The sequence below is a fragment of the Papilio machaon genome, chromosome 1 (assembly GCF_912999745.1).
Source record: "Papilio machaon chromosome 1, ilPapMach1.1, whole genome shotgun sequence".
NCBI lineage: Eukaryota > Metazoa > Arthropoda > Insecta > Lepidoptera > Papilionidae > Papilio > Papilio machaon.
The window spans coordinates 3,428,605-3,451,765 of NC_059986.1; the positions used below are offsets into that span (position 1 = coordinate 3,428,605).

General features: G+C 32.4%; 1 protein-coding gene across 2 annotated transcripts in view; it reads right to left on the reverse strand.

Annotated features, from left to right (window-relative positions):
* The window catches only part of LOC106714211 (BDNF/NT-3 growth factors receptor), a 36,821-nt gene extending 23,126 nt beyond the window's left edge, over positions 1-13,695 (reverse strand). For both annotated transcript variants that reach the window (XM_014507185.2, XM_014507184.2), the window contains exon 1: positions 13,341-13,695. In XM_014507185.2, coding sequence (XP_014362671.2) covers positions 13,341-13,400 — 60 coding nt within the window. In that variant the 5' untranslated portion in view covers positions 13,401-13,695. The remainder of the gene's footprint in view (positions 1-13,340) is intronic.
* Positions 13,696-23,161: the final 9,466 nt, after the last annotated feature.

The window sequence follows — 23,161 nt, forward strand, 5'->3', positions numbered from 1 at the left end:
TAAACCAACAGTGACTCTATATAGGGGTAGCTTCGCTGAGCTTCGATATTATATTTAAATTTTATAACACCTAAAATAATTATACAGTGGAAAGTCAAATTTTAAACATGGCAGCCAATGCGTTATTGTATTTTTTAAGTTATTACGTGAAAATATTGGGATTAAGTGAAGTGATATTGTAAAGAGTAGCTAATGTTAGGCATTTATGTTCAAACAGTTAAGTGTGTTACTTGGAACATTTTGGTATTAACGAATTTGAGCGAAAAAACTATGATCACTGATTACCACAGATTTATCGACATCCTCTCTCGTTTATAATCTGGACCACCTCGACTTTTATTAATTGATCTGATGATAAGCTTTATTCAGTGCTTGATTTAAGACACAAGACAAGACATTAATGGTTGTAAAATAGTTTAAATGTAGGCGTATGGTAATTAGAAATTGATAGATGCCCGCCATAATTTTCGGATGTGTTCTATAAGCGATAATTTGTAGATTAGGTTCTCGCTTTTAATATGGATCGCTCGAAGTTAACGGTTGTTAGACACATATTATTAATGTATTTATAAATTATTTATTTGTTAGTATACGCGCATTAATAATTAAGTTAATGACCAATTTAAAACCACAAATTCATATACATAAATAGAATTATTTCATGTGAAATTATTGAGTTATAATTTGAACAAAACATAACTGTGAGGATGCAGACACTAAGGCTGTGTAATTTTACATGTTACAATTTTATAATATACATATTTATATACAATAATATAAATACAATATTTCATAATTGATTAGATACAATTCGTAACTCGTAACAATACACTACAGTAAGTGGTTAGTATTATCTATTTCATAAAGTTATCAAACCTACAAGCATTGCCGTGAGCTAAACTTGTATTTCTTACGATAAACCATTCTGGAAGTCAGAGATCCGACGTCGTGATAAAATGTACAACGTCATTAAACGTCAGTTGTGTAGTGATAACAGCGTTCGCTTTGTAATCTGTTTGCTCTGTCTGATTATCCTGTTAAATTATGACAGCGGCTTTGGAGCTTTGTTAGACGACAAACAAGACCTGATGTAATACTCGAAGAACATTATCTAAAAATAAATCGAGTGATAGCGAGCACACTGGGCACCGGACACGAGGGGTCCTCGCGCCGCGCCCGGGGCCCGCATACTTATCGAATAATCCTACCATTGCCGGTTGGAGAAACATCCGATGCTATTAATGTCTGCTATTTTCAGTACAAAGTTTTCTTTGTATCACAATGTAATCAAATAAGTAAACGTTAGCAAAAAACAAAAACATCAATTTGGTTCTCTTTTATTATTTGTTCAAAGCCGAAATTTAGTCGAAAGAGCAATGTCAAATTTCATACACTGCGTCCATTATTTGACTTTTTTTAAGTTATATTATGAAAATTGGTTCATAGAGTAAATGATATTATGAAATAAGAGTAGCAACTGTTATATTACCTAATGTTATGTGAGAAAAAGTGTTGTAATTTTACGTCTTTTAACGTAAATTGTAGTTAGTCCATGTGATGTGGTATCTGTATTCGATGTGCTTTTTAGCTGCTGTCAAATAGGAAATAGCTATAAAATGAACACGGTGAGATACAGATACAGATAATAACTATAATAATAATATTCGTAGATTATGCAAAAGCTTATGGAAATACCCAAACATAACATAATATTAAGAAAATTTTTTTCTTAAGTTCATTGCTTTCATTGCTTTAATAATAATAATAATCCTCTTTAGCCACTTTCAGCTGCACATGAGCGGTCATCATTCAATCAGAAGAGAGGGCGCCCCACACTTCTCATTGTACATCTAGACACGTGTTTATAAAACGTGTATAAAAGTGTTCATCAATAAAAATTCAAATTCATTCATTCTCTCTTTCATGTACCTTAATCATTACTTCCTTACCAAAATTATAAATGCGAAATTAACTCTGTCCGTCTGTCTGTCTCGTTTTTACGCCAAAACTACTGAACCGATTTAAATGAAATTTGATACACGGATAGCTTGAGAAGACATAGCATACTTATTAATGTGAAATAGGGGTTGAAAAGGGAGGGGAATTTATATGAAAGTATAGTTTAAAATAACAATAAATAAACTAAAATATGTAAGGTTTATGTGAATGTTTTATAAGTTTGCGACAAGAGAAAAAACATTTGAGCTATTCTGATGTGATATTTGCGGTTTTATTACCAAATGCTAACCAAAACACTATTCCGCGCGGACAAATACGCGGGCATAGCTAGTTTCTCGTAAACATTTAAATTAAGAAAAGAATTGCAGATATATCGCTATTTATGGAACAGTATTTCTTACTGAAAGAAACTTGTCATTCAATCAGTATTGTTAACACGTACTTACAAAGTATCAGTCATCGCATTCTTTTAAGATTAATTGCAGTTGAAGAAATGCAGCAAACAACTAAAGGCCAAAATACACAGACTGCTTCGAGCAGTCGAAGATTCGCTTGCCTTGCGCAGTACAAGCCGCAGTGTTGTCACTTGTAAAATATTACTAACAGCGCGCCTGCTTGAAGCTGTCCGTGTAAAGCAACCCTTACATCTTGCATTCGTATAACGTCTACGTAATAATTATATTTACAACAATTCTGAATACGTTAGGATGTTGATTAAGGAAACGCACGTTGCACGCGGCTATCTTCAATGAACATTACGTCATGTTTTGTTCATGAATGTTTCTAACTCTTGTACAATTTCGTAGTTTAGTTTTAGCGATAACGCCGCCTAAGGTCAGAGGTCACTTCGTTATAATAATAAACTTGAATTTAAGTTTTGATATGGTTAATATTTTGTATTTCATTGAAGGCGAATGCAGTTGTATAATAACAATAATTAAATGTTAGTGTTTTTTTTGAGGAAATTTTGATGATTTTTATTGTACTTACTGATTCTTGGCTTACTTTGTTTTATATTTCCATTTTTTTCTTAATGTAGATAAATATTTCAATGATTTATAAAAATAACTATTACCATAACATTGACTAACGTGATTCAGTTCCGTCAATGGATATGAAAATAGTTGCGCACTTCATTGTAAAATTTTTATTTCAAAACTGACTATAGTCCACGTACAATAAAAAAACAACTAAGTTAGTAGAACTATTTTAGATTGTTATCTATCTATCTCGACTGTATATGTATCTGATCTACATTTAATTCTGATCTGTTCAGCCGAACTTAAGTTTATATTATCTGGTAATAAACATTAATTCATCTATCCATTCAAAATTTTGCATTCATAACATTTGTAGAGGATGGCGGCGATGAGGAGAGGAATAAAACACAAAGTTTCAATACGGTGCGCACAGTTCGCTGTCCGAATGCTGGGTTGGGACTGTACTTTGTGTCGACTACCTTGCGATTCCTTTATTTTTATAAATTCAAATGTACAAACATTTTCTCTAACTACCTTGGTAATATTCAATATTTCACAGATAATAAAACGGTACGTTATGGTATTAATACAGAGTACAAATTCATATGAAATACACAAAGATACATATTTAAAGGGTACAAAATCAATACAGTTAAAATACAAATAGAATTAATGTACAATATCATGAAAGGCTTTGATTCCATCGTCAACACCGCCCCCTAGTGCTGACTCCTCAGCACTACATCAATGTGCTATCGACCTATCGTCCAGACAGACTACCTGAGCGACCAGGTGCCAGACCTAATCCGACTAGTGCCGCACTCACTGCGCCATGTCTTAAGACGATCAGAAATTCCTAGTGTTATTGCTTTATTACAAATACAATATAATTCAAAAATGTTCAATGGTGATCAGGTTAGTTAGTTCACAAACTTACCTCGGTCAGACGTAGGTGCGCAGCGCAGACCCTGGGCGCCATGCTGTGCTGACATCGGTCAGCGTCGGGAGTGCGCTCGCCATAAGTGCAGCTATCAGTGCTGCTGATGTTCCGACCAGAGTGGTAAACAAACATAATACCTTACCATCAACACGTTGGAACGCCTGGACAGAACAGCTACGTATGCTTCTAACAAAGCATCGCAAAAGTGCGTTTATGTGTTGATGAAGCTGTCAAAGACCACCTGTTTTAAGTGGAATTAGAAATCATGTTACACTGGTCAGCAAAAAATCTTTTTCTCACTCCTTTAAGTTTTGATGTTAATTCATTTTATATTAGGTGCTCCAACATCGAAATATAACACGGAAACAAAACAAAAGCAAGTATATTTTAACAATCAACTGTATAGGCTTTACTAAACAGTCTTATTAGCCTTGAGCAATATATTTCGGATCCTAATAAAAGTAAATATATGGATCTTTTAGTAAACTCAAAGAACGAGATAAAATCCTTTTTCTAGGCGTCTCCTTCTACGTTGATTAGAAGTAGGCAACGCATCTGCAATTGCGGATTTCTATGGACGTATACACGTTTGCCATCTTTTGATATAAAAAAGTATTAAGACTAAGAAATACACAAAAACATAACTCGAATGATTCGGTAGAACAAATTAACAGTTTGCTATCTATGTTCATGTTACATGTTACATTTTGGAGAATACCAAACTGCAAAAACAAGTGCGCATGTAATCATGAATTTCTATCAGATTCACTGGTGGCTCCTTTTACTTGCCCCTGCTAATCGCTAAACCTATTTATACATGTACAGGCTATTTTATAATGATTGGGAATAAACTTCTATTTCAGTATCTCAAAAATCCGAAAAAATTGTATTTTTTAACATTAAAAATTCCAGATGTATTACAAAATACTGGTAAAGGAGAATCTGGTTGCAGACCAGGTAATCATTGACCTGTGTCATATTGATTCATGACAGATATTCTAAATTATTACAAAACAAATTTGTTCAAAAAATATTAAACCTCAAAGTAATACACCAACTAACAAAATAATGTATTATCATCACAACAAAATGTGTACCAAATTTTAGACATATCTATCTATCGGAACTAGGTCTCATTTAATTACTAAATATTGACCCAATTAAAGAAGTTTAATAAAACTGTATTAACAACCACAACAAATTAATCATTTCATTGAAATTGTTTAGTTAGTTTAAAACAATTCACTGTTGTCGACAATTTCAGTTATTGTGATCAAGTGGAAATAACTAAAAATCTTATTAATAAATTAATTAAAGAAGTTAAATATCAAAAAACAAAGTAAATCATTACCTAATCATTTGTGCGTAAGATTTAATTTCTTAATTAATATCTCACGGCATTTGAATCTAATATAACTGTGGTTTAACTAATAATCTATTGTAACTACAGTCAGTAATAATATTAATTGCAAAGAATATTAATAGCAAAATATTAAATTTAAAAATATTTATCACTGTAATTAAGTAAATCGTTACAATAAAAAATAAATGTAAATACTTTCTTTATGAAACTATTCTTCAATATGTTACGGTCTCCAGGTGTGCATTCTTATGCATTAGTAACTTTAAGTAGCAGAATGCTAATGCTAAGGTATAAAATAAACATTATGAAAAAAACTAAACAGTACGTTGACATGGCTTATGTCGCTATAAAATACAATAAATCAAAGAAGTGAAGTGTCCAAAAACAAATAGTTAATAAGTCGCTTGTAAGATTAAAATCTTTACGCAATCTTTACGGCTTTAGGGTAAGCATGCGATTTAATTTTCAAAATTTTAAGATTCAAAGTTAAAGGAAAATAAACATATATTAACTACGTAAAAACATAAACATTGCTTAGACATGTCACTCATGTCGCAATGAGTACATGCGTGCAAGTACATCACCACTGCATCGCGTTAAATAGAAAAAACAAAGAAAATAAAAATAATTAAATCATGATGAAAATCAAAACAAAAAATAATTTAGTGCAACACTGACCTTAATTATCTGCTGCGTTGATATTTTGTTTCTCTGCTGTACGTCTCTGCATAATCACAGCTATATTTCCTAAAGTAATTGTTAGATAAAATATAAGTCAACAAAGCATCATCAATACATTCAGTCAAATTGTTTCCTTTACAAACTTACACATTACGAAAAGAATAATCTACAGTATCGTACTCGCAATAATGAGCTTTACTTTCAGTGTGATAAGGATGACATTTCAACAGATTTTTAACAATAAGAATTTTTTCATAACTTGTTTACATGAAGTTGCATATTCGTTGTGCTCGCCATTACGGTGAACGATAAAATGAATGATTTGGTGAGTGAGTGCGACCGCAGTATTAATTAACATTAACCATTATTTAAAGACACATAAGGTTCATTTTGTTAGCAAAATCATTTGTATAATGCAATGCGATTTGTAAAAATGCAATATTCGCCTATTAAATAGATGTTTACATTCATGAAATTTTTAACTATTTAACAAAAATCATGCATTAAAAATCAACAAACTTAACAACGGTAAATAAAATTCAGAAAATAAGATGTTACAACTAAAAATTAAAAATAATTAGACTGAAAACATACAAATTCTCTTAACGCATTTTGACTTTGTTCGCTTTATACATTTTAATAATAATAATTAACGAAACGCGTAATGACACTTCTATCACTTTTAGCCACAATAAATAACACATTGTTTTATGTTGCTTACGCGCTGCTATGTGGTCCATTGTGACTTGCGTGGATGATGACGACTGTGCTCGTCGGCGGGAACCACGGCGGCGCGGCCGGCTGGGACCGGGTGTCTTGGTACGCGGCGGCTGGCATGCGCGCTGCTTTGTTGCACACACCATGTTCTGCATCATTCTCGGAGACGTCGTGCGATAAAATATTTTAATAACGGACATTTTTGCATCGCCTTTATTGGCTTCAATTTTTCAAATGGTTCTTTGTATTCAATTTTAAAATGTGACCGTTTATTATAACGGCCGCTGTTATTCTGTAGACTGCCAGGGGTGATCGCCTGGCAGGTTAGGTTACTGACCTCTTGTGCTGTGCAGAGCTGACTCGTCATCTCCTTCTGTACATGCTTTACATCTTCATCCTGTGACGTGTCATCTTGGGGTAACGGTTCGCTGCTAATGACTGTTGGAAGGTTCCGAGCTCGAGGCTCGAAGGCTGCCGAAGTTTGAACTTGGCTATTCTCCACCCACTCACTAGCGCTGTTCCTCTCACGTTCGCTGCCTTCGAACTGGTTATGTGCTGGGGCGTCGTCGGCTTTGTCCTTTGCCATCAAGCGTGCCAATTCCGCTTCCAGCTTGGCGAGGTGCATCTTGATTGCAGCCTTCGCCTGTGCAGCTGCCAGCTCCAGCTGCATCCGTCGCGCAATATACGCTGACGAATATTTCTTTGTGCGCGGTGTCTCCTCCATCGCCATATTAGGTGAACCCTCCAGTGTATCCATGGTATCCTCGCGAAAAAATATACAGTACGCTCCACGAGAATGTTGCCACTGATTAAGGATTCGGCTCGAAGCGACCAATTTTGTAGAGGATGGCGGCGATGAGGAGAGGAATAAAACACAAAGTTTCAATACGGTGCGCACAGTTCGCTGTCCGAATGCTGGGTTGGGACTGTACTTTGTGTCGACTACCTTGCGATTCCTTTATTTTTATAAATTCAAATGTACAAACATTTTCTCTAACTACCTTGGTAATATTCAATATTTCACAGATAATAAAACGGTACGTTATGGTATTAATACAGAGTACAAATTCATATGAAATACACAAAGATACATATTTAAAGGGTACAAAATCAATACAGTTAAAATACAAATAGAATTAATGTACAATATCATGAAAGGCTTTGATTCCATCGTCAACAACATTAGTAAGAAGTTGTTAATTTATATTAGAAAACTCCTTAGAATTTATATATAAATCCTTGTCACTTGTGAGATACAAAAGTTTTATTAAACATTTATTGAAACTTTCCACGGATTAAGTAAAGTAACGGAGACGGTATTGGTGCAGAATGCACAAGTCATAGCCCAACGAGAAAGCGCAGCGCCTTGCCCTTAGCGGGCAATTTCGTTCAACGGTACTCCTTGCTACAATACAACCGAGAAACGCAATACATTGAAGATGCGCGAAACTAGGTGACTTTAAAGTATATCCTTATATGTTATAACCATGAAAGTCACATATCAAGTAATGTTATACAAAGGAATTTTTTTTATAATTAATCTATTTCTATATGCTATCATCATCTCCTTGACCTTGTCCTACCTACGTAGGGTCGGTTCACCGTATTTCCGTCCTATAAATGAATCGTCTGTCGTCATCTCCATTGTCACCCCCTTCTTGATCATATCATCTTTCACGAAATCCATCCATCTCTTCCTAAGCCTTCCTCTACCGGTGTATCCCTCCACACTCATACTTAACGTTCTATACGTTACGTTTCTATATGCTACTAGCTGTCGCCCGCGACTCCATCCGCGCGCAATTGAAAAAATCTTAATAGGGTATGAAAAATAGATAGTAGTCGATTCTCAGACCTTCTGAATATGCATATAAAATTTCATAGAAATCGGTCAAGCCTTTTCGGAGGAGTACGGGAACGAAAACTGTGACACGAGAATTTTATATATTAGATATACATCTAATAAAATGTATTCGAACGTCAAATAGAAGTGAAGCGATTTTAGTTAGTGAAAGTAATTGTTATTTATTATGTAATCGTTTAACAATACATTCTTTGAAAGCTTATTTGCCAGTTTATTCCGAAATTAAGCATCTCTCTCTGCATCGTTCCCTCATCCCTGAGGGACGAGACCTTTCTCTTTGTCAGCTATCTACTCTGTGCGATTTTCAGAGATGTGGATGGTATTATGCGCAGTAGCGTCGAGCCTGGTGTATATTTGGTCATAAATTAAGCGTAAAGATATATAAATTATATAATTATATTATATTAGCTAGATCGCGACTCCGTCCGCGCGGAATTAAAGAAAGCTTAATAAGTAGCCTGCCTATGTGTTTTTCCAGACTATGTTCTACATCTGTTCCAAACTTCATCAAGATCCGTTCAGCCGTTCCGGAGATACCTTCAAACAAACATCCATCCATCGATCTAAACATTCGCATTTATAATATTAGTAAGATTACTATAGTTGCCATTACATAATAAAGATGGGAAGATCTTTTTTACATTATCACAAAATGGATGTCATATAATAATAGATTAAAAGTAAAGATAACATATTGATAATACTACAATAGTTTCATTCTTAAATATACGACAATATTACCATTGGAATGAAGTTTGTCTTAAGTTAAGATTAAGTTAACATATGACAACATACAGCTCATTCTAAGTTATGTTATATAGAGACGATATTAAAATATAAACATTTTAGAAGCGCGTGCAGTTTTTATTATCAAATGGGAATTTATATGTGTTTTGTTACGAGTTGATCCCATGTTGACAATAGCACTTCCATTCATAAGGTAACCCGTTGCTGTTGTATATGTGAGTAATAAATAGTCATTTTTGAATCTTATCTCAGAAATCGTACTTTGAGTCTTTATTGATGGCCTTTATATAGATGTTTAGAGTTTAATATCGATGTAAGTTTATTGATATTAATACAATAAATTTTATTACATTTGTTACGTTATTTAAATATGTAGAGAAACTCGGCGGTTGGTCGAAGGGTTTGCTTGTCTCGTTATTTAAGTTGCACAACATTACACTCAAATTTCGTGCCTTCTGATTTTTTGTGTTTAAAAATCAATTTTTTCATGCAGCCGTTTTGCCTTATAAGGAGAAAAATTAGTAATTTTTTTAAATCTGTCGCAATTTTATTCTTCATTTTTATAATTAGTTTTGTTTTATGTTATTTTTTTACCATAAAAACAAATAAGAAAGCTAAATTCTCAATATGTTAAAGGTAATTAGTAAAGCCATAGCAAAGACATGTCATGAAACAATTACCGCCTTAAGGACAATCAATTCAAAGATTTATATGTATACTATCTTTCGCCCGCGACTTCGTCTGTACAAAATGAAAAAAGGGCTGAAATGTATCTCATGTATTTACTCTATGTGAGACTATGTTCTATATATCTGTGCCAAATTCCAATAAGATGTATTGATCCATTGCGTTAAAGAGTAAATATGTGAATCAAAAGTATAACAATTATAGGTAGTCTTGGTATTCTTCCAGACTGTGTTCTTCATCTTTACCAAACATCGAGATTCATGCATTCGTGCTGTAAATACCTTCCAACAAACATCCATCCATCTTAATATTCGCAACTATATTAGATTAAGCCAATTAATAAATAAACATAAATACACTTATAAACAAACATACATTACTCATAAAACATTAATTTGTTACAATTCATGGGTAAAACGTGTCTCTACTAATTAACCTGTCCCTTAATATAATGCAGAGATTAGTAAGAAGGACAGTTATTATTACCCGCACGCCACATAGGAAGACCACACAATTTATCTTTTAGGAAAAGTTTATTATTCAGTTATTATAAAGTAATCTAGATAACCTAAAAGAACTGTGTGCTGGTAGACGCTAAAAAGCTCCGCAAATCTTGTTCTGATAAAATATATAACTTCTTTTTACTTACATAAATGGATTAATACTCATATTAGAAAACTAATGTTTATTGTTTAATATCATGCTTTCAAATCCCTTCATTATTTTTAAATCTATTATATTTAATATTATGTTTAGTCAAGTTAAAAAAGAGACAATTTCAATAACTTTATGACCACTGTATACATTTTGAATGCAATGATTTATAGTCTTAACAATCTCGTGTTAAAATCTCTTCTTAAATAAAGAGAGTTATTGCATTTTCAAAGGCTAAGAAACTTCTATGCAGATGTTGCATTATAATAGACAAGATAGTTGCTAGTGTTAGGTCTCAAATAACATTATAGAATAGGTTGTTAATACATAGAGTTCTTTGAAATTGTATTGTCCTCATATAAATGATGTGTATATTAAGTTAGGATACTTAAATAAGACGACAATAAAGAATGAAGTGACTAATATTTTATGTTGAAAATAGATTATTAGTGTAATTTCACTGTTTAAAGACAATTCTTCTGTTCTTTAACATTTACTTCATCATCAACATCAGCTTTTGTCTGCCCACTGCTGGAAACAAGCTTACCTCAATGCCTAATTAATTAATTCACTAAAAAAGACACGAATTAAATTGTTTAAACTTTCGTGAGACATTGAAATAAATGAATTAGGAATGGCTTAACTTATGTATGATCTTACGGTGACGGCACCGACTAGATTCGGAAGTCTTCTACCTCGAAGAACTCAAAATAAACACTCGCCCTGAAGAAAGACCCCCGACGGGTCCGAAACTAGTCGGTGCCGTCAACGGAAGATCATACGTCAGTTAGTTAAGCCGTTCCTAATTAATTTAAAGGCAAGATTGTTTCATTTTTAACGCCTAGGTTAGAAAATTTCTATATCATAAGAAAGCGGTTGATATTTTCGCACTCTATTATAAAATCAGAACAAATATCGATCTTTAATCGATAAACAGCCCAAATATCGATTACAGATCGATATTTGTGCCACTAGATCAACACTAACCGATGAATGGAACTAATTCTAATAACACGTAGCTATATTTGGATGTTGACTAAGACGGTTTGTATACCAACAGGGATCGGAATTAAGTAGCCTCTACTAATGATGCTATTATCTTACAATAACAACTGTTTATCAATTTAGTTTACACAACAGATATTTTATTGATAGTAACAGAACTTAATGTAGATTTATCGTAAGTTTACCAAACTCGAGTCCTGATCGTATTTTAGATAGTGTGTTTCTATTTGATTTACATGAAAAATTATGTAAAACAAAATGCCTTTTTCTTGAATCATAACCTCATGATAACGAGTACTATGTATTTAAATAAACTAATAGACATTTACACTTTTTTTGTTCCCTCTTAAGTAAACATTTACTTTACTCAAATTAAGCTTCTTTAATTATAGTACATAATTAGTTTAAATTATAAAATTAAATTAAATAAAGATGCATAATTTTATATTCTCTTGCTATTAAAATTGTATAACAAAGAAAAACATTTTATTTCAATTCATTCAAAGTTATTTAATTCAAATGGATAAATAAAAAAAGCTTAAATTTTAACTTAGTCGTGAAAATAAATATGAGGAAATTGAAGAATTTTGATTGAAAAGTCAGACTTTTCAGTTAAAACTGAAGGTGTAGACGCTTAACGTATTGCTAATAACGTTTTTATGTACATGTACGATTATAGTGAATACCTACATTTCTTACGCAATCCATTTGTATTATATATAAATTATTAATATTATATAATATCAAGATAACTTTAGGCCCCAGTTTTGTAGGTTTATAACTCAGAATGCGCTGTTTTATCGTTGAACTATCGTCCGTACTTTAATCAGCTACTAATCACTACAACATGAAACATAATTTAATTACAGACGGTAATGTAAACGAATTCTACAATATCAACATAAAAACATTTTTTATTTCATTCTATTTTTACCATTGTATTGATTATTTGTTTTAACGTAATTATTTAAAGTTGAGAATTCCCTGCATTTTTTAATAGTTACTAACGTTAAATTGGTCATTGTAAACACATGATGTTCGCAAATGACTTACTGAGGTAAAAACCACAGTTTCCTGTACCGAAAATATGAATAATTTAATTTAACTTTCCTTATTTCTACATATTTTAAGCAAATGGCCAATGTGTTAATTAAAAACATTGTTTTTTAAATAATAAAATTTAATTGAATTGTTAAATTACCTTCGTTCAGAATTGTATTGAAAACAATTTTTTGACGCGGCCCAATGAATAACAAGATCTTCCAAAGTTTGGAAAAAAGAAATTTTGAATGTTTAGATGAAATATAATAAATCTGTATAGGTACTTAAAATAACACAATAACAAAATACATATATAAATAATAAAATACATAAGTAAATAGATAAACTAAAATTGTCACTTCAAATGGAAAGTGCGGAAAAACAAAATTACCTAAAACTTTAAAATTTTTGTAACAAAGGAAATTATTAATTTACAAGCAACGAATTAAAAAAATATATGAATAATAATTTCTTTAGCAAATACGAATTAAAAATAAATGTAGGATTGTAAAAAGTGTTTTGCGGCGTTATGTTGTTATCAATTACGTATGCAAAAAATAAGGCAAAAGCAATGAACCATATTTATATGTAGCTTCTTTTAAATTAAATAAAGATTTTCTTAACAGAACATAGACCGAAAATTTTACTTATTAATAAGATTTTTTAGTTCGTACAATACACATAAAAAAGTTTAACACTTACCCTTCGCTTCCTATTTGTTTTTTCAGTAGATTGAACGTGATTTTTCACTCTTATATTCATTGTTTATAATTTCTTACCACATACTCATAGTGCATCACAAAAATAGTTTAATCCAAAAAATAAAACAGCAACCAACAAATCTTTACAACGGTTTTAAAAGCGAACTACGCTCATTACTTAAAATTGTGCACAATCACTGTAATATGTTTTATAGACACTCAAAAGTTTATTGTAAAATAGACACATAATCAGTCACTAGAGATTTTGGCGGGCATTTGTCACGCTGTCGTTGAAAGTCGTATGCGATTACGAAGTGACATGTACGGAGCTACGAGATACGTCACGCTACGCGGCGGGCAAGTGACGGAGTGTTCATCCTGCGCCCGCCTCTGTTAGCACGCGCTGGTCCCGCCGCCGCCGCCCATTCGTCCCGCGCCTCACGGCTCGGATAAATCACTGCTTACCCCATTTAATTATCCCTCACTAATAGTAACAACCCGCCCCAGAATCACACGGCTGATAGGGTAACTACGCCAACACTTTTTGTTACCTTGTTTGTTTGTTTGTTGTCTTCTTCAAAATTGGTCATAATATTTTGAATAAATACGAAATGTCATGCTTAAAAAAATATTTATAAAATAAAAAAAATGTAAAAATATAAACAACAGATTTATAATACAAATTAGTATCAGTTGCCTCCGAAATTGTCCACGCAGCATTAAAAAAATAATCTAGTAACCTATGTCACCCGGTGATAGTATAGCTTCCCAACACTGAAAAGTTTTTCAAATCGGAATTGAATAAATTCAAACAATGAAATCATTTCTCTTCATATTATAGTTAGAGTATAGATAATATCTAGGACAGATGAAATGTTAACGCATGGACTGTTTGCACGGCATTACAACATTTATTACAATCTTATTACATCCCTATCTGATCAAATAACAACGATCTCTGGAAGAATTATCACTTGCAGACAGGTAATATAATTACAGTGTCCGAGCCTTTAATAGGAAGCCTTGTAGCAGCAAGCAAGCGTGCAACATACATATCAGTTATCTAGCATTTATCTCTTTTGACAGTTCAAGTTTTATTTTTATTTTATACTTGTGTACTTCACTGTACTATCGGTATTCAATCTCTAATATGGAGGTGCAGTAATCCTCACGTTTTAATATCTAGGAATGTACATAACGAATAACTTAATGCAATCTAAGATTGAACAATAATAAAGTGAGCTCACAAACTGTATTTCATTTCTCATATTTCATTACATGAACGCAATTATTTCTTTTATTTTGCTACAGCTATAGGCCAATTTACCAACGCGAGATGTATTTTTCAATCAAAAAATTGTTTAAAAGATTCCAAGAAACAGATTGCTTTTTTAATGATCGCCGAACAAAATCTACTCTAAATGTTAAAATGTTCACTTTTACATATATATTAATTTACTATCAACTGTAGATACCGCCTATTTCGGAATAATTGTTCAAAGTAATTTAAGTGCCTATAGTCTAATTGTGATCGGACGTCTCTAACACGTCCGATTAAGTATTTATTAGGACAACAAAGATTAAAATCGCAGCAGTGGAAGTATGACAAGAGTCCCATGGGTCAAGAGTCAATTTTTACAAAAAAACTGTAAGTAAATTTTAAATTGCTTATTTGACCTATAAAGTAAGTAACAATAAATAGCTCATAAATATAGAAACGTGTTAAACATTAACAACTTAATGTATGACTACTTTTACGAAGGAGCAATATAAAATACACTATTTTGATGTCTTATAACCCTCTTATAACTTTAATGTAGCTTTGATATTATCAAAACGCACCACGACGTAGTTTGTATGTAGATAGTGTGTCGGCGAGTCGCTAACAAGCCAATGAAACTGTGTATTTACATTACCACTTGCCGTGCAATTAGTTTGCAGTCTCTGAAGGCTTTAAGATCAAATTGGAAGCCTTACATGTTAATGGACGACTCTGCTCGTTTTAATGTTCGAGAGCTTTACCCCACTAAAAGCTAATGACTATAAGCGAGCTAGTAATAAACGTCTCTTCGTATTGACGTCGCATACAAATTGTACTTGATCTTAGCAGTTACCAACAAATTATGAACTTCGACATTTTATAATCATACTGTTAATGAAAAAGAGAATGGAGCCACTATTTTACGTATAATTTCTCGATAGTAGATAAACGTTAAATAAGAACTATTGAATTTAACCTTTGATTGTGTAAATAATTTAAAGTGTAAATTAAACTGAAAGACAATGATGGTTTACTTTGTACTAAACAAAATATCTTCATAAAGAATCAAATAACAGATGATACGTTTTCTCCACAACATGCTGACATTTAATAAGTTCTAGTCTAATTGGAAAGTGACGAGGTTTATAACAGATCGGTGACAGTACTTTGGTACACTGCCGCAGTTTGTGCAGTAGTATTGGCTTACATGCGGTATTTGTAGAGCCTAGACTTTTTTTAATATATTCGATATCCTCGTTTACATATTTAAAGTGTTGTTACAGTGCGTGTGTAAATATTTATATTTTCTTACGTGTGACTCTGTAACTAAGTACTTGCAATATTTTTGAATAATTATATCAAAAGCAACTGTTAAAATTATCCAAAGTGGTAGCAATAGGATGACTCATTACAAGGTAAATGACCAACTCCATATCAGTAGGTCGTGGATTAAGATCGTGTCATTTTGAGGAGCCTCTAATCTCAAGCGATCAATCAAATTTTATAAAACGCCGTAGATAAATACGCTGTGGTTTACTCTGTTGTTTTATTCTTTATTCATCTTACTAATATTATAAATGCGAACGTTTTGATGGTAGGATGGAAGGATGAATGTTTGTTACAAGATATCTCCAGAACAGCTGCATGGATCACGCTGAAATTTGCCATAGATGTAGAAGGCAAAGAAAGTCCGGAAGAACACATAAGGTACTAATAAAGTTTATTTTTTAATTCCGCGCGGACGGAGTCGCGGGCAACAGATAGTAAATGAACAAAAGAGAACAATTATGTATATAGTACAGTTTTCAGATATCTTGGCGGCTCTTAACTTTACTTAGAGCGAGTCGTTGCGCAAAACAAAATTTTAGCTTTAACGGGGCGCGCCTTGGACCGCCAAGATATATGAAAAGAGATGCATTGGTCAATTAGCCATTGTATCAATTTGTTAAAAATTGCTAAAGCGCAAATCCTAAAAAAGTCAGAATAGTCCTGAACTAATTTAAATTACCTGAACATGCCAATTGTAACGTTGACTTAATGCAGAAGCATTAAAAAGTATTAAAGAAATTAAAAGTCTCTCCATCATTACAATATAACAAAATAATCTTTTCATTCAATTAAATGCGACTGAAACTGACAAGTCGATTAGCGCGGCCAGCGCAGTGGTTACAAGTTAACGTACTTCTAGTTCAACTGCGTTACAAATTAAAGTGTACAGGAAATAAATACAACAAAACTCCGACGTAACGCGCCTCCAATCTAGTTAGTTACACGTTTCCCTATTGCAAATGGAAAACCATGATGATGGTAGCTAGGATTGTAGCAATTTAACTAAAGTTTTCTAAAGAAATTACTGTTCATTTCTAGTACAAATGTATTCACTACTTTGTGAAGTAAGGTTATAGAGGATTCAATAAAAACATTATTTGGGTGGATGAATGCATGTAATTCAGGTGATTGTAAGATTTTACGTTCCAAAAGTCTTAAGTTTCCTCTTGTGTGTAATTACAGATATGCTGAGAAGTCTAATTAATGTAAACTTCGATAGTTAATTTGATAATATAATAGATGAAAGGTACTCGTAAATTACAAAAAGTATACCTACTACGCCATGCATTTACGGTAATTACTATTATTTTTTAGTATGAAGTTAGATTGATTTTAGTTAATCACTAATAAACAAACTGTATAACCAAATTAATTCGTATAAAAGTTAACGTATCGAAACAAATGAATAACAAATTGATACATCGAATGTATGGGGTCGTTGAGTTGTCCATTAATCATCAAATCACATCGCACAATGCAGTTTAATTAGATACCCGATACAACAGAGAGCCGCATTGTTGCTACATCGGGTACCTCATCAATAAATCAACCTAAAACGTCACTTAATCATTCAGTCCCGGCCATGCCATGTCGAGATTCTACACAAATATTACAATTATAAATTTTTATATATTCTTACTCATTGACTCATTGGTTATTTTAAAATATGGTTTATAGTACTTAGTAACTTAACTGATTGATTAAAGTTATTTGCTGTACTGGACGAAACCATAACCTGTGTTGAGCCTCAATTCTTCAATTGATCGGCTACAGATTTGTTAGAATACTTTGTGAGTAATTTTTAAGCTATCCTTTAAGTTGACTCTAAGTGGCATAGCACAGAAGCTTGTAACATCCTTCTCTATACATTAAAAGTATCTGGTCAGGTTGTCGACATTAACCCGACTTACCAAGGGTTTAATACGACTTGTTGTTTTACGGAACGACATTGATAAACTTTTAGTAGTTGCATTAACGAAGATTTCTCTTAGATAACTTTAATTTTAGAGTCGATAATTTCTATACAAGATATTATATTTAAATAAGAGCCAATAAAATGTTTAATTAAATTTACGTAAGCGATCAAAGTGGATTGGAAATAGTAATATTATAAAGGCGGGTGACGGCGACGCAACCTCCTCAGGTTCTTACCTTTGAGTATTGCATTTAACAAATCTCATCGTTTATGGTGTTCACTTAGCAAATTGATATATTGCATGAATAAATTTATGTTGATAGATTTACTGCAAAAGCGTTAATTTATCGTGATATTTCGTAAGCTTATAACTTGTCTGTTAATTTTAGAATCTTTTACTATGATGTTTATTGACTTACGATGAACAAATACAAATTGAGTACAGATTTACTCGGAATATTGGCAACTCAAATTATTCGCAATAAGTTATCCATCAATAGCTTTGAAGGTTTCAATGTAGATGTTAGCGTATAAATGTTTATGATAATAAGCATTCATATATTATGTTGCTTCTTGTAAATTTATCCATAAAGCAAAAAAGTAAGTACTACAATAACGCGTCTAAACTTTCGATCGACTATTTTGTAGTCTTTTAAATGACTGTAATAGAATTATTTAACTTAATTTTCGAAGCGTTGCCTTTAAAAGGTAACCGTTACAAAATAAGAGGCCATCTTTCATTGATTTGAATAACTAAATTGTTAAAAAAACTTATGATCTCTTCCATAACTTTTCACTCTTTGCCATTAGGGACGGGCTCTTAGGTATTTATTTTAATTCATTGTTAATAATATTATTCTATTGATTTTTAATAAAATTCCGCATTCCGTTTGCTTTATACTTACATCCTCTGTTGTGCTGAGATCAAAGATATTTCCAATAAGGATGTCCATATGGCGGACGGGAGATCCACTTCGGGTTTCTTAGAGTTCGCCATAAAGTAAATCAGATTAGTTAAAGTTATTTTAAATATGAAGTAATTCATCATGATAAAAAATATCAGATTAAAAAATAATAAAACGGTTTAGTACACAAAGTTATTTTAAAAAGCTCCGAATCTTTAAGTGTTTGTTTGAGGTATCGTTTCAGGGTCGTGAAATAAAATTTCTGTGAATAATTCATATACATAAAAGAAAGTCGTGTTAGTTACACGATTTATAACTCAAGAACGGCTGAATTGATTTGACTGAAAATTGGTGGGCAGGTAGCTTAGAACCAGGAAACGGACGTAGGATAATTTTTACCCCGTTTTCTATTTTTTTTCCGCGCGGACGGAGTTGCGGGTAAAAGCTAGTTTAAAATATTTTCGAAGTTCGTTTTATCAATAATATTTCTCATTTTAATTAAATAATTCCAACAATATGAGTTTTGAATCTAATATTTTTATATTCGGTGAATCTCTGTCTATTTTAAAACTTTTTGGTATTACTATTTTTTTATAAATTGAAAACATTTAGTCTTTGGCAACAATAGCAAAAGATGGTGCGATACTCTACCATATAATTTAACACATGTTAATTAAAAAATGTATGAACAAAAGTAATATCAATTAGAATGCAACATTTTAAGAGAGAAAGCGGCATAAAGTTGGAATAGTCATGATTTAATTTGCACACGCCTATATGGCAAGCGTGCCGCGGCATATTTTAAGAGGGTAATAAATCGTTTGAATGGTTACCACCATGCCGGCACCCATTACCTGCACTGTCAATGCTGGAAAACGATTTGTTATTTAGTATTTATCGTCCTAAAGACGAGTTATGTTGGTTATTTGTGTCGCAGAACTCACGGCTCCAATTATGAATCCGCTCCGATCACAGGTCTGTCTCTAACTGATAGTGTGTCGGTTGGGATATTTAACATCGATATTTTCTGATGATATGTACTCTCTTTAATGCGAATGTTTAGATGGATGGATGGATGGATGTTAGAAGATATCTCCAGAATCCCTAAACAAATCTCGCTGAAATTGAGATTGGCATGTATGTAGAACACAGTTTGGAAGAACATATAGGCGACTAATTAAGTTTTTTTTTTATTTGAGCGTGGACGGAGTCGCGGGCGACAGCTAGTATGGCATAATGCCAACATTCTTATAATACCCCTTTGCCTCTCCCTCCTCTCTCAGTCTTGTATAAATAAAAAATGTAATTCTTGTACTTTGGCATTACCCCTAATATTCAAGTTCTTATTGGTAAAACGTTATTAAAAGTTAGTTTATATCTCTACATATTCTCTTAAAATATTAATGAATACAATAAAATAAAATTGTCGAGTAAATATTTGTATTGTCACGTTAAAATTCTGATTTTTAAATGTCTGAGATTGAGTAAACTCATGTAGTAATCAATCATACAAACTGGGACCCGATACATCTTTGATATCGTTGCACTCAATTTAAATATTACGGTGCATTCGATAAAAATGCGTAGAACGAATCACGACGCTCACATGTTTAATTATTCAAATCAATTTGTATACGGTGTCCTTGCCCCTTTGCTATACAAATAACATCTCATTAGATTTCGTATACTATTACAAATTATCTCAGTGCTATGAGTAACATTTGTAAACACAATATTTACTCTATCAGTATTCATAAGTGATAACATAACACTTTTAAAGACAATATTTATTTGTCAATAATCAACAAATTTTGCTTACTAATAACTTATGTTGAACACTTTTAAAAATAAATACATATATATCGGGATATTCTTTTATTAATAATCAACATTTCTTTCTTGTAGGTTTTTAAAAAATAATTTATTGAAATAATCCTGCTAATGTAAACAACAAATAAGTATGCAGTTGCATAATTCAATTCAATAACCTCATAAAAACAAACGAAAAAGAACAAAATAAAACGATGACATTAAAAAACAATAAAATTAACATCGAACATACGTCGTATAATGTATTTTTATCGAAAAAACAAAGACGACCCTTTTAAGGTTAAACATGTAAACTAACCTTTGTGCAGCATCCATAAATATGGGCTTCCTTCACTGAGATACAGAGTTATCTCTGCCCTTATTCCGAAGATGGAACGTTTACGTAGTCAGGCACACAATATGACTGATCATTTTTACAGTTTTATAACCACATAAAGTTTATGATAACATTTCGAGTCATTTGTCACACTTAAGATGCCACTATTCATGATCGTTTAAAATATTTAAGGTAAAGTCATTTGTAACGTATTCGACATTGGACATCTTGATTCATTAAAAAAAACACACACTTTTATGGATCTCAAATAAATTCGTAATACGTTTCATCAAATTGATTCTGTCCAAACGTGGCAAGATTGGAAATTAAATAAATTTGAATATATTTGGCATTTATTGTCGCTGACCAACCTAAAATGACCTTACTTCTTATCTCAGTATTTCTGCAAAATTGGCTCCACTTTGCAGACAAAAAAGCGGAAAATTATTTTAAAATTATGTCATTTAAATGTCGATTCACATACAAATTTATGTAGTCCAATTCGTGTGAGTCAAGTAGAAATGTTTCCCATAGAACTTGGCACCCAGCGAATGTTTCCTGTTATTATGACCGTATGCAAGTCTGTTGGCCGCTTGCGATCCGCGAGTGCGTGACTGCTTTCAAATTAATCAAATCGCGACGCCTGATTAGACACGATTAACCTTCGAGGGAAGGTTAGTATGCGAAACGTACAAGCCTCTCTGTGTTATGAGAAAGTGTATAACAGAACAGAAAGTATAGTAACATGTTGGGGTTGAGTAAATAAACAATTAAGAACCATTTGTTTTTCAGGAGACACTATCCATCAAAACTAAGTATATAGGAGTTAAATGTGTTCTTTTCACCTTTCCACCAAAATTTAGGAGTCATTGTATCACTTTCCTTATTTTCTTCCTATTCCATTTTATTTGTTTTAATTTGGTCATAAGTTGAGGGGTCATTGAACCGTGCTAAACATGTTTGAAGTTTGCCAACTATTGTACATATCTTTTTACTCAAGATAAGTAGAGAGTATAATATATATAGATATATATAGATTCAATAGGTTGCCAATAGAGATAGTTGAGGTGAGAATCCTGCGCAGCATCAATACGTAAATAATGGTAATGAGATGCGTCAGCTTCCGCGGTTTGAATGGTAAACGCCGACGTACTGTTGTGATATAGGTTAACGCCGTCACGCACGCTCGCGCACATTACACATAAGCGTCCCTTAGAGAACATTTTTATACTAAAACTTCACTAAGGACGCTCTAAGTATTACAGTTACGCCTCTGAGTGCGTTTATTTCTATTGATAACCCGCTAAATTATATGTTAGTTGGATATTGTAGATAAGTCTAAAGGACTAGGTAAGACATCGATGATCTGTCTGAAAGGCGAATGAGGGAATCCAATCGGCCTAATATTGTCAATATATAAATTGAGACAGTCATTTAGAATCATCTAGAAAGCCTTAATAAACGTTGTAAGAATACTTTGTCATATTATTTATATTTTATGCATATAATTTTATTAATTTAAAGTTGTAATTGTGTATTTTTATACATTTTTGTTTGACTTCCTGACTATAGCTCCTTATGACAACATCAGATAACACTTGCATCGCAATATTTATACATATAATTTATAGAATTGATTTATTCCATATATTAAACTGGTAATAAAATATGGCGAGTATTGAGCAGGTACTGTGAAGGTAAAAATAAATATATTTTTCTGGTATCCATTTAAAAATTTTAATACTTACACTAGACGCTGATTTGTCGCTGACTGTACCTTACCGTAGTACGCGCTGTGTCCGTCTTTGTTCTCACAACTCGTCCGTTAAAATACTTCACAATAATGTCTTTCTTCGACTCGACTGCTGATTGAATAATAAGACGACATAAAGACGAGCTGTTTCGCGACCTGCGACGTATTTCTCCACACGTAGCCAAACGATCGTTGTTATACCGCTTCAACAATTCCTCTTTATTGCTCTAGGTTCTGCACAATTCGTATGTAGATAACGCATCACGAAAACAATACGCAGTAGTAAGTAATAGGAACACAATAAATTACTTACTCTGTGACTACATTCTAAAATTACAAGTATTTAGTTATTGTTAGCATTGTAAGAACTTTCGTCAAAAGAAGGATCTAGTGTTTAAATTATATAAAATAAATTATTATATTTATGGAACTCGATTGAAGTAATTAGACAGCAACAACTTGTATTTACTAAAGTAGCTTTAATGTAGCTTGAAATCACTTTAAGTAGCCTAT